This window comes from Hoplias malabaricus, chromosome 15 (genome assembly GCF_029633855.1).
Source record: "Hoplias malabaricus isolate fHopMal1 chromosome 15, fHopMal1.hap1, whole genome shotgun sequence".
Lineage (NCBI taxonomy): Eukaryota > Metazoa > Chordata > Actinopteri > Characiformes > Erythrinidae > Hoplias > Hoplias malabaricus.
The window spans coordinates 20879925-20893847 of record NC_089814.1 but is presented as its reverse complement, the minus strand read 5'-3'; the positions used below and the strand labels follow the sequence as shown (position 1 = coordinate 20893847).

At 38.9% G+C, this 13923-nt stretch overlaps 1 protein-coding gene across 1 annotated transcript; it reads left to right on the top strand.

The window, feature by feature from the left end:
* Positions 1 to 721: 721 nt before the first annotated feature.
* htr3a (5-hydroxytryptamine (serotonin) receptor 3A) lies at positions 722 to 7287 on the top strand. The gene is made up of 9 exons (XM_066646473.1): positions 722 to 788; positions 1490 to 1653; positions 1766 to 1810; positions 1926 to 2035; positions 2249 to 2418; positions 3137 to 3297; positions 4613 to 4823; positions 5451 to 5681; positions 7004 to 7287. Exons 1-9 carry the CDS (start codon positions 722 to 724, stop codon positions 7285 to 7287), a joined length of 1443 nt encoding a protein of 480 aa, XP_066502570.1.
* Positions 7288 to 13923: the final 6636 nt, after the last annotated feature.

Below are 13923 nucleotides of genomic sequence, written 5' to 3'. Positions count from 1 at the left end.
CGTAGTAACAGCATCTACTCTTTTATCAAAGGATTCAGACCAGATGTAAGAACTTTACAGTCAAGATTTGCCTACATTCAACCACAAGAACAGTGAGGTGTGGTACTACATTTGGAATATTAGTACAGGATCACAACTCCAGCTCACTTCAATGGAATGTCTGGACAGAATGCATTTCCAAAAGCTCCATAAAATTATATCTATATATCGTAACCTGGAGCATGTGACTTTAGTTTCATGTTTAGTTGCTCCAGTGTCTCCACCTTTCATTTCATGCTTTTCTAAAGCTGTCTGAGTGCAGTTGAATGTCTGTAAGAAATGGGTGCAACTCATAGTGGTTGCATCCACAAATCGAAGAGTTTTTACAAAATTATGAGGAGATGTGTACTTTGGGCTAATTAGCCAAATGTTATGTCCTTGTATGAATTATGTATGCATCTAATTCTCTTTCCAGGCCTATGATACAGTTGAAGCAACATCATATGGGCCCATTTGCTGTGATTTCAGCTCTATCAGTACATGAGTGGATTGTGGAGATAATAGTGTGTGTGTGTGTGTGGGGGGGGGGGGGGGGGGTAATTAATTGGGAAGCAGTGAGTGCTTCTGGCCAGCTCAGACATCCACACCCCATAGTGAAGCATCAGTTGCAGGAGGTAGCCCACAGCGGAGAGGAAGCTGAAGAGCTCAGTGAGATCAGAGCAGCATTGGAGCAGTGGTCAGAATGAAGCCGTTAGCTCTGTGGACAGTGCTCAGCATCTGCATGCACGGAACAGTCAGGACATGCTCAGGTAACTCCACCGAACTTCACTGTCACTGGAAAAGGCAAAATGGAAGATATGGCATAGGTTGTTAAATATAATATGTTACAGTATTGTATAGTATGGTATAATATACAGCATAATATAATATTTTAAAATTATGTTTTGTTCCAAAACACATTATATGACATACAAGACATATAAAAAAAACATATTATAACTTTGTGAAAGAAATAAAAATATGTTTTCTCAGAAAGTTGGTTCAAGGTTCTAAACCCTATGGGGTGCTTTTCCAGAGAGGGATTAAGCCTAGTCTTGGACTGTGCAGCAGATTGAATTGTGATTTTTCCACTAAAAGAAGGATATAGTCCAGGGCTATACTTAATCCCAATTTGGGAAACCACCCCAAAGTGTATCTAATTTAAGTTAGACTCAATTAGGAATGTGTCTAGTATCGTTATTTTCTGTAGTCCTATATTGGAAAAAAAAACCCAGCATTTTGCAATTTTACTATCACGAGAAGGCACTTTATTACAGGACTAAAGCACATTTTAGCACAGTTTCTGTGTATTTAATCATCAAAATATCAAAAAGCCTAAAATGTGCCAGGATGTGTTGCCCCTAAACTTCAGAATCTAGATTCCACTCCTTTAGCCAGTAAAAAGCATGTTCTGAAACATACATTTTAGCTTAAAGTTAGCATTTTTAACCAATGTTCTCTAACTATGCAGTTAAAAAGCTTGGCAGCAACACAAGCCGATTTGCCAATGCCACTTTAGTCCGACTATCAGAGTTCTTAAGTGCTGGATATAAGAAAGGAGTTCGTCCGGTAAAGGACTGGAGGAACTCCACAATGGTGGCCATCGACCTGATGGTGTATTCTATCCTGAATGTGGTGAGTTGAATAACTGCTACAAAGATATTAGTATGTACTCTATAATGTTCTAATCCCTTTAGTAAATATATTTGTGCGTCATTTATGCACATGTACTTTTTCTGTCTTTCAGGACGAGAAGAACCAAGTTCTGACAACTTATGTGTGGTACAGACAGGTAAGCTTTACTGAGTGGTAGCATTTAAATATTAAATATGCATGCACCGTTAAATGGCTTCAGGAATACATAATTATGAATTATAAGATTGATTATATTCCTGTCTCCTATGAAGCAATGGACAGACGAGTTCCTTGTATGGAACCCAGAAGATTTTGATGATGTCAAACAGATCTCTATGCCCATTGCAAATGTTTGGATACCTGATATTGTCATCAATGAGTTGTAAGTTCCTACCTCTTTAAGGTTGAGTCAGTGGATTTTGGCCAACCAAAATTGCTTGTGTTTTGATGGGAAAAGTAAGCAGTTATCCTAGAGTGGAAAATAACAGAGGTGAAAACATTTATTGAAAAAGATCAATAAACCAACCAGCTAAAAAATGACCAACCAATCATCCAACCAGCATGCACTGTTTTATTCATTACATTCCCTCAACAGTGTGGATGTAGGAAAGTCTCCAGATATCCCATATGTGTATGTGAGTAATGATGGACTGGTACAGAACTACAAACCAATCCAAGTGGTGACTGCCTGCTCCCTCAACATCTACAACTTCCCCTTTGATGTTCAGAAATGCAGCCTGACCTTCCAGAGCTGGCTGCACACTAGTGAGTTCACCCATATACCACATTCTCAGAAAACAAAGGTGGGTATTACCTAGCTATGTTTCTTCAAATACATGCAGTTCAGCACAGTATTGTTGGATATGTACTCGAACAAATTGTGCTTTCGACTCGTATTAGTGAGTGAACTAGCCTGCGTTTAATTTCAAAATGGATTTGTAAAAACAATACTTGGACTGCTTAGGGGTTTCTGGTCACACCACAGAGCTCTCATAAAACAAGAAAGTCCAAGTGGATCCTAAATGAGAGCACTAGAGCCGCACTTATGTCAATTTCTGAGCTGCTCAGTGCATGTTAATCAATACGTAAGTAGTATGTTCAGTTGCTACATTTAAATGTTCTGAAATTATTTTGAGAAGGTAATTGTATAGCATTTGAGCCATGATAAACAATACTTTTATTTCAATATGAATTAAGGCTGTATCCAGTGTATGAGCACAAATGGCTAGTCTAGAAAACAAAGTTAAAAGAAGATTATGCAGAAGCCAGGCATAGAAGAAATGAGATGCATATAATGAGAAACCTGTTGTACTTTGTACATTTTTATGAAAAGAACATAATAACAATAATATTAATAACATTATTACCTAACAAGTCAACACCAAATTAATCAAGCATAGGTGAGACCGCCTGCATTATACCTCTCTCCAGGAATCTGCAATCAGTCTGAATGAAGTGACCTTTAGCATATCTCATCCTGTAGTTAATGACATCAACATCTCGCTAATGAGGAGGCCGGAGGATGTGATGGTGGATAAGTCCATATTCATGAACCAGGGTGAATGGGAGCTGCTGCATGTTCTGTCCAAATACAAATCCTTCAGTGTGGACAACGTGTCTTACTACGCCGAGATGAAATTCCATGTATGTACCATGTATGTACAGTTAATGCTGTTTGGTGGGTCATATAGTTGCTGTGGTAGACTGGGGTTTGAGTCTAAGTCTGGGTAACTACACAATATAATAGCTGTATATTTTTGGCAAGACTCCTAATGCTGTTAGATATGGGGGTCTACATCTGTAACCTGTTGGAAAAACTCTGATTGTGGTGGTACCCACAAGGGTTCATATGTGTACCTTTAGTCAAGGAACATAATTGTTCCATATTCGTGCCATAATAATGGTAGAAGTTGTGTTGATTTCATTCATCTCCAGGACTTCTATTTTGTTATTTTATTTTACAAATTACTATAATAAATTATTAACATGTTTTTCAACTCTCCTTCTGGAAAAGAGAATGTAATGTGACTGTAAGGAACACAACTGTGTAAGCTACCTCAAATCACCCAGAAATGATGTGGTAGACAGTTATAACATTAAAGATTATGGGGTGTGTCTTTACTATTACTGGTAATAATGGCATGTCGCTATTGATGGCACTCATAAAATCTTTCATGGCATGTTTATGGCACTGATATTTCAATTTAGTTTAACAGGATTAAAGTGTCTACAGAATGTCATACCGAGTTTGATTGCATTTAGGCCAGTATATTGGAACCACTTAACCCCACCCTGAGGTCAAAGTGAGGTCTGTGATGATTTAGGCTTGAAATTTGCAGTTTCAACGTATGTATGTGTTTCCTTTAGCCTTGTAATTCTGTTGCAAAATTAAGGAAGCCAACACGGCACACAAAATATCAGACTGATTAAAGATTAGTGGAAATTGTGCACATTCTTTTTTCACATCGTCTACAGCCCTGTTTAAGCTGGCCATTAAAATGTGTCCTGTATCTGGAAGTTGTCCACACATTTAAAAGACAAATCTAATTGTGTTTGTGTCTGGAATGTATCAGATCATTCTCCTGTTCCCCAGATAGTTAAGCACTTATTGCAACTGAATCTAATGTGTGTGCAATGTGTTTAGATGTTTTTTGCTGATGTTCCATAACTCCGCCTTCAGCTTCCAGTATTGTTCCCACCCCTCTAATTATTGCTGAGAAGTATTTGAAAACTGAATATCACATGACAACATGGGTCAGACTGGTATCTGGATTCAGATAAAATTGGAGGGAAAAAAAAAGAAAGCAAGCCTGAAGTCATAATGTGATACATGAAATCGATCCAACTTTAAAACGTACAAGTGCAATGAAATATGATACAGTTATGTTTCCTACAAAAACAAACATCTGGGGGACTCATACCAGTGAGAGTTATTCTGAGAGTGTTCTGTAACCCTCAGGTGGTGATTCGGCGCAGACCTCTGTTCTACACGGTCAATCTGCTGCTGCCCAGCATCTTCCTGATGGTGATGGACATAGTGGGCTTCTACCTGCCTCCAGACAGCGGAGAGAGAGTGTCCTTCAAGATCACCCTGCTGCTGGGCTACTCTGTCTTCCTCATCATCGTCTCCGACACTCTGCCTGCCACTGCCATCGGCACTCCTCTCATTGGTAAATGGAGCATCATTTTCTTCTGAGCAAAAAACAAACAAACAGGAAAAGCACTGTGTAAAGCAGCAAAACACAATGAAAAATGCTTGTCATTAAGCTTCAAAGCCATATGACAGATGAGAGTGTCATGCAATGCACAGTCAGAGAATAACAATGCACATGTCCACATCAAGTTTTAAATGATGTTGTTTTCATCTGATATCTTTACGTTTTTCACAGCAGCTACTACTTAAAGGCGACTTTCTGTTCTTCAGTATTTTGGATGCACAAAACAGGTCTAATGTGTTTATGGAGTGAGTAAATGGGTAAAAAAACAAACCGTCTCAGTCCAGTATGCTAGGCTTTCTCTCTCTCTGCCCATGGCAGAACAAAAACATATGGAGGTTTTAGACAACAGATTATTTATGTCATGAATTATTGATGTCAGGTAGATACAAGAATCCTGGTGAGAAATGAAAAGCTGTATTTTTTAATGGTTCTTGTGACTAGGAATGATTTTAAATAATTCACTGTACACCATGACATATCACAATGGTAATGTGCAGCAATATATTTGTAGTCTTGTCTTTTCATCATATTTTTCAGACCTGATCTAGCTGAAGTTGTAAATGTTTCTGTGTATTTCAGGTGTGTATTTTGTTGTGTGCATGGCACTGTTGGTGATCAGTCTGACTGAGACGGTGCTGATTGTGAGGCTGGTTCATAAACAGGATCTCCAGCCTCATGTTCCTCAGTGGGTGAAGCACCTGGTTCTGGAGAAGGCCACGGTGCTGCTCTGCATCAAAAACAAGAAGCTGTGCTCCCTGCTGACTGTCGACTCTGACACTCCGCGATACAAAGAGAACAACATGAACACAGGTCAGCGTCCAGACACACTGCTGTGGTAGCACATATCAGAGCTGATTACTGTAATACAAGTATGCACTCAGACAATTGTCTGGTTTTGTAGATAATGAGGGAAACTGGGAGTCAGATCCATCAAATATTAACAGAAGCACACACTGACATAGCAACAAATATTAATTATATATAGAAGGGTGGGTCAATCACTGCGTTTGTAACTACATTCAAAAGATTAAAATGACTTCTCACACAATTCATTAATTATTTCAGGTCTTTCTTTACTTTTTAATTGCCAGAAACAAAATTTAATATCCTATGAATTTTTGAAAGATGCTTTTGGATGTAAATTACCTCATTTAAAAAATTGGCTTGTAACTTAATAGCTAACTCTTTCTCAAACACACATATTTAGGGGCTGCTCCACAAGGGAGTGCTATTCAAAGCTTTGCATCAAAGATACTTTTATCTATTTGGATCAATTTCATCTAAAGTGTGTGAGGTGCTTGGGTGGGAAATCACTACTCAAAATGGTTCTGAAGGCAGCACTGCCTTTGAGAAAGAATGTGGTTACAAGCCAGCAGACAGGCATTAGCGAGATTTTCAAATAATGCACTATAAATGTTTGTTTGCCTGCTCTGACCTCCATATATATATATATATATATATATATATGAAGCAGCAGAGGCAGCATCTCAACTCTATAGACCATCTGCTGTAATGTATGAGGACAGAATCTACAGAACTAAAGCTGTTTGTCAGGAAAATCATCCAGGTACTTGAATAGATCTTGGCGTTTGTGTTCTTGATTAATTAGTGGAAAATGGAAGATGGTGTTAAGCAAGACACCAGAGCGTAAATACGCATGGGAACGCATATTAACAAACTGCGTAAGATTGCATACTGGGAGTTAGATCTTTAAACACAAGTTAAAAAAAAAACCACACACAGACAACTCGCATTCTTTCAAAATTCCAGTAAAGTTACCTCTTTGTTCGCGCTAGGAATTGTGCTGCTGCAGGTTGTATTACAGTAATAATTTCTGTCAATAACAAAAGCATGGATACGTTTCGGAGCATGGCTTTGGAAAGAGAAGGCCAAACTTTAGTACAGAACGAATGCAAGATACAGATATGATGTGCTTTTCTAGACCCCAAAGGGCTTTACATAATTTAGAATATTAAGGAATTTCCTCAACAAGTACATTGACCATACCTCAGACGTTTCAGAGATGATAGTAAGCTGTTTTTTTTTGGGGGGCTAAATCAGCTCAGAGCCTAAACAAGGTTTTATGCTCTAGATTTAATGGATGAATATACTGTGTGTTTTTGTGTCTCCAGTGCGCTGTAACCACCACTGTGAGAGCTCCAGGGACATGGAGAGGGGCCTAAGTGTTGGTCTTTCTGTACGGGACAGCACTCCTCCAGTGATGGACAACATCCTGCATGAGGTGTCCTCTATCCGGCAGTACCTGGAGAAGCGGGAGGCCAGCAGAGAGATCGCCAAGGAGTGGCTGCAGGTGGGCTACGTGCTGGATGTGCTGCTCTTCAGGGTCTACCTGCTGGCCATGTTGGCCTACAGCATCACACTGGGCACTCTGTGGTCTGTCTGGCAGTATTCCTGAGATCACTGACCATTGAGTGTTCCCATAACCGACTCGTGTAACACTGATAAACAGCCGACACTGTGGGCGTCTCGCAGCAGGATCGCTAGCACACAGAACATGTTGTGGGGTTAGCTGGCCAATAGCTTGCTGAGCTAGAAGAGTTAATATGCAGGAAGGCCCTCCACTATTTCCATCTCATTTTAAATAGCATTGTGGTTATTGAAATGCAATTGTGATTTTGAAAACATAGATAATTGTACATAATCTACAACTCTACACAAGTATTAGGGCATATCAGAAAGACTACAGGACGGTGGTGAATGGTAGTTTAAGGGTGAATCCCATTTCTTAATTTTACCCCTACTCCTTTTTTTTTGAGAATATTCTTGCCCCTTAGAACTGAGTTACAGTGTGTAGTGGTTAAAATCAGGTTCCGGATCCTGATACGTCATCAAAACTATGGTCCCACAACATTCAGCAGTAGTATCAGAGAAGTGCTTCTTAAATTAAGACATTATAAGCGTTCAAAAGCATTCGACAATCTTATTATCTGCCACACCTAACTCTCTGTCATATGAGTTCAGTTGCTATTTGGCAGCTTTTTGTCCGAAACTTACAGTTCCACCTTAAACGCTGCAGCTGCCACAGGCGCTAAAATGTAGTTGCTTTGGCATTTAAGGTGGAACTGGAAATTTGGAAACATCTGCAAACTACTAGTGAGGTTTTAGGCTTTTAATGAAGTAAAGAGACATAATGCACTGAAATTACATTAAACTAAGTTAATAAGGCCTTTATCATAGGTTGTAAAGGAGAAAATACTGAGATTTGTGACTTTGTTTGGTCACTTGCGCCGCCATCTTGCCGCTAATTCACAAGGCGTTCATAGTCCTTTATTTGAAGTGTGCTCCTGAAAAATCTCAAGGTTCAAGTGGTTTATAGCCCTTCCCTTTGGTACTACCCCTCCCAACAAAAAATGAGAACAAAACAGAGGCATAAGGCTAAGGGGTAGGACTAAGGGGTGATATGGGATTCACCCTAAACACAGATTTATATTATAAAGTAAAAATGGAATATTTGCTCCATGCCATCAGTTCAACTTTTAGTATACTGCAGACATCACTATGTAATGTGACTAACCTGGCTAAAGAGCCTATATAGTAGATCATCATAAAACATGAAAAGAATACATCTCAGGATCTCAGTCAGTTCCAAACCATATCTGACGTCTCTTTTGAAGGTGCGCCTGTAGTTTTTGAAGTGGTTGCTGGGACATAACATTTACATAGTCATGTCTAACTAATGATTTAACTCAACTCTTTTAAGGTTCACCCACCACAGAGAGGTGTTCACATGCTCACATAAGGCCTATATATAATGCTGCTATAAAATGGGAACCTCTGGTGCAACCACACAAAGTCAAGAGTGAGCTAGAGGCACATTAAGTATCCCAGTAATTTAACTGCATTATAACAGTAGAACAGAAGTAGAAGGATGCTTTGTGGAGTAAAGGAGCATCCTCCAAAACTTTGGGATGCCTTGGAAAGATTTTATTTTATTTTTTTGTGAATACAATCCGACACTCACAGTAATGTGATCTAGTTTAAAGATTTTGCAGAAGAGTAGAAGCTGCTACTGCACAAATGGGGACAAACTATCTACTGATGCTCTTCATTTCTACAAATTTTTGCGCTTATAATTTATTTCTATCCTGTTAAAGGCTCAAGAATGAACAGCCAACTCCAAATTGCCAAACGTGGCAGAAACCAGTGTTCCTAAATGTAGCATCTTGAAGCTTTATGTTCATCCATGTACACACTGCTATTGCACACTTGTAATAATAAAGGTTCTATAAGAGAACAAAAAAGGTTTCTCTGGAGGTCAGACAAAAAAATGTTCTTTTGATGTATAGTTCTCTTTTTTATAATGAGTATACAGACCCTCCAAAAATTCCAGGTGTTCAAGCCATGAAGCATCAATGGATATTTATTGTTAACAGTGTTCCCAAATATCGTTTAGCTTTACAGAGGCCTTATTTTATGCATAATAATATTCTCAATAAAAGCATTGAATTGGTAAGATATGTCATGTGTAGATATTTACACTTATACAGTGACTTAGGGTAAGGATGCAGTCGTCCAGAGCAAACAGTAAAGTGTTACAGCTCTAAGCCTCTACCCCTCCCCCCTGTCTATAGAGCTGTTGGGTATTAATCCTTGCCTTAGGACTAACACTAAACGCACTAATCGTAAAGATTTTTAACCTCGGTGGGAATGCACTCAGCAGGCGTTTGGTGATTGGATAAATGCCACTGACACCCTCCATAATTAAAGCAAAAATGAGTTAGACAGTAAATGGGAGCATTGATCCCGATACAGTCGATGAGACTGCATGTTTGCAGCCTGTCAGAGCGAGCTCTGTGCAATTCACAAGCCATTAGCCCATCTCCCTGTGCCTGAAACACTAAGTCATTTGTTATATTTATTGTGAGAGTACGTGCAACAATCAGGGACCACCTTTCTTTATCACATGTATTAAATTGACTGCATTAGTAATTTCATTTGAACAAAGTGCAGGCCATTCATTTTTCCGTATTAGGGGAAAAAAAGATAGCTTAACAGCTAATTCAAGGCTAATATAAACATTTTTCGTATCACGTGACTACCCTGAGCCTTTAGGTGTCCACCGCAACCCATAAGAGCCCATGGTGACATGTGTCACAAACACTTTATACTGTCTGGAAAATTCCTTACACAGCTTTATCCCTAAGTGACATTCGCTGAACATCCTGGATGCAGTCACATGACAGTGTGTGAATGTGTGTACATGTGACCGTATTTACATAAATCATAAAATGCTTATTTTAAAAGAGTATTTTTGTTTCTAAAAGATGTGTTCCAAAATGTTTTACAATTCAAAATACTTTATTCACCTGTCCTTTGTTAGATACGACACTCTGATCCCATTTCAGGAGTAAAATGTTCAAATACAAGTTACAAAATGGTGGCTGGGATGTTTGTTACATTGAGTTTTTAACCCCAAAATAATTACAGACTATAGCAAGAAATGTGAAAAAAAGTGTGTTCCATGTTGCTTCTTTGGAATGTTTTATATTTCTCATAATTTGGATTAATTCACGTTTTAAGCCAAAGGTAAATAAAAGTGTGACTGTGTAACGTGTATATAATATTGTTCATTACTCACATCTAGTGTAATTCTAATGATAAACGTGTTGAAAAAATGTTGGTTGTCTATCTTCGTTTCCATAGAATTGACTGAACCTCTGTTAGAAAGAAGCAGGGGAATGTTGAATTGAATACATACTGTTGATGTATTATATTTTGAGTTAACTTACACATATAGTAAAAATGTTGCAATATTATTGTAATAAATCGTATTGTTGTTTTTGTCATTACTGAAATATCTATCAGGCCAATGAAGCCTGGTTTTGTTCTGTACTGTTCTGGAGTGCATGTCATACCCCCTCACAATCACTAGAGGGCTATAAAAGCTAAAGATACACTTACAGTGCCTTTGTTTAAGGCCATCACAAAATTTCCCCTTGAATAACTCTCAGTGGGGTCTGAAATGAGAAATACTGTCTGTTCATAATCAGTAGGTTCCGAGTGAACAGCTGTCAGAGGCAGCTCCACTAGTGAAACAGATCAAGAAGAAAAGAGGGGGGAAAAATCAACATGCACTGTGGCAAATTAGCAATAAAACTCATTCAGCTTCAGCTACGACTGTCATTCAGAGAAACCAAATGCTGACAAAACCTCTGAATGAATGGCTTCCGTGGGTTCTTGTAGGACATCGCAGGTTTTATAAATGCAGTTGTCAATAGCGGTGTTCTGGGCTGGTTTTGGCCTGCTGACGCCTACAGACATGGTTTAGCTGAGAACACAATCGCAGGATTTGGACAAGGCCATGTCTGCCATTCAACACATCACTGTCTAAACTCCCCTCGTCCATTAGATCATATCTGGGTCAAAGAGCACCCAAAGATGGGACCCCCTTGGCCGCTGCACAAAGGCTATTCAGGGCCAGATCTGCATTCACTGCAGTCCCTTCTCACATGGCTGGAAGGGTCACATGACCCCAACGGAGACCCAGCTGCCCAGGGTGCCGGCTCGGACGCTTCTTAATGATGCCCAAAGAAAAGGAGGCACCTTTAATATGATTAGAATGCCTTACAACTGTGAGCCTGGGTTTGGACCTCACTCAGTTCTTCCAAATTTTGAGTTTGACATTGAAATATGATCGCCGCTTTGTCTGTATGCTGAAGTGACTGCCTAGGTGAATGAATGGAAAGAGAAGGGTACATTTGCTCTGGTCAGTGATGCCAGCACAAGAAAGAGGACCCAAAATACACACTGTCACACAAAGACACTCAAACACATTGTAAACGAATACAAATGAAAAATAAGTAACACAAATAAAGTACTCTATACGCAATACATGTGCAATATACTTTAAGAATCTCTATCACAGATGGATTAGATTGTAATATGTGACATTACATGTTTGTAATTAAGCATGATCTTGTCCAATTATTTTTCCATATTCCAATAACAGTAATGTTTGTCTTCGTAAATAAACGTACCTAGCCCAACCTGACAATGACATATAATTATATTTTCATTTGACTCTGACATTTTCTTCTGACATGTCCAGCTGGTGGTATTTGAATCAATCATATTTCTGAGTCTTCTTGCACAACACTGTCTACTGACTATATATAATCAGTACATTATCTGGAGAATAAAAAGGCCCTTATGCAGAAATAATCCAGAACCAAAGCCAGTCCAAATCCCAGAGACAGTTTTAGTGTTGTAGTGGATTGGTGTTGTTTGCTGAAACGATTCCTCCGGGTGGAGAGGAAAGAGCCCAGAGCCTCCGCAGGGCTTACGTTTGTATTCTCCACTCGTCTGCTTTCTGGAGAAAACGAGAGCTGAGACTCTTTTGTTTCAGTCTATTTCCCTCCAAATGGTAATCAGAGCAGGCTGTGATGGCACAGGCCCGGCGCAGCTAATGCTACAGTACATGTGTGACTCCCCTTCACTAAGCAAAGCCTTTATCTGGGGGCTGTGTTTTTCCACTGCAGGAGACAAGTGCTCACATGTACAGTTTATATGCTTTTTCATCCTCCCCTCCTCCAACAGGAGTATACTACTACACCTGAAAGCTACAGGTGGCACTAAAGTGAGCCCCTGTATGGTTTTGTGTGGTGATAATAGTTTAAAATATTTGTAGGCAAATTAATTTTTTTATGTATTAACAAAACAGCCATTAGCTTAGTAGCATTTTTCAAAAGGTACCTGAGTATATTAGATATTATATTTATATAAAACAGGAAATAAAATAAGAAAATTAGTGGCATCAATGGTCTTAAAAATTTATTTAAACAAAAAAAAAACAAAAAAAACACACACACACAACCACACAATACATAGAAGAACAATGGACAAATCATGCCAGGACCCCTCTAAAAGTGCATAGAAATACTTGGATAATGAGAAGAGAAAATGCAACCAAATTCTAACACTAAATATGTATTTTTTTTTTTTTTTTTTTTTTTTTTAACTGAGGGTCGTCTAAAAAGAATGGGGGCTGTTATTGAAGTAAAATATTGAATACTTTAAATGATGATGCTTAAAGGCAGCTAAAATTATTATTAAAAATAGTTGATCTTCTCCATAATGTGATAATTATATATAATTACAATAAATACTAAAAAATATATAGTTATTTATTAATATATTATTATCTTTTCTAGATTTAGTGTGAACAATCCTTCTGATCCTCTGGTTCAGAGAAGAACAGGGTAGGCGATGGGAGCTAGGTTTAAAGACACAAACCAGGCTCTGAACTGGGGCCATGGCGCTTGGGTGGCGCCTACTGATATTCTGTTTGCAGCAGGTATTCAGCGTTGCAGCATGTAGTGTTGCAGTCATACAGCTCCGGGTGACTTTCTGTGAGGAGTTTGGTGTGTTCCCCCATGTCCCCCATGTGTGGGTTTCCTCTCACGGTTCAAAAACACATATTGGATTGGCTACTCAAAAAGTGTCCGTAGGCGAGGGTTTGTGTTGCCCTGTGAAGGACTGGCGCCCATTCCAGGGTGTATTCCTGCCTTGCGCCCAATGATTTTGGGTAGGCTCTGGACCCTGAACTGGATAAACTGTTACAGATAATCATCATCATCATAATTATATTCTTTGCAGCTTAATCCATTTCAGGGTCACGGTAGGTTACAGATAATGAATGAATGAATGAATGGTGTGAACAAAGTTTGTTTCCAGATATTCTCCTTGATTGTATGAGTTTATTAAACTAACAGCACACTTTTTTTTAACATAATAAAGAATTAACCTATAGGTAGAGACCTATAATTAAAAGTAAGTATTGGATAATAACTTCAAAATACACAGGTCTGCCTTGAGGGATCGCTTTTAGTAGACACTTTACTACTTCATACCAAGATCACACCACAAGACCTGCCATTTTGGAAGTGCCACTCTAACAAGTTAAGCAAGGTATTCCAAGCTCATCAGCGGTTTGATTCTTGTGTCTAAAAGTAAAATACAAAATAAAACAGATAGGTAGGGAATCTGCAGGATTAAGGGAGCAGTGACCCTGGCTCTCTAACTCACCTCCCTG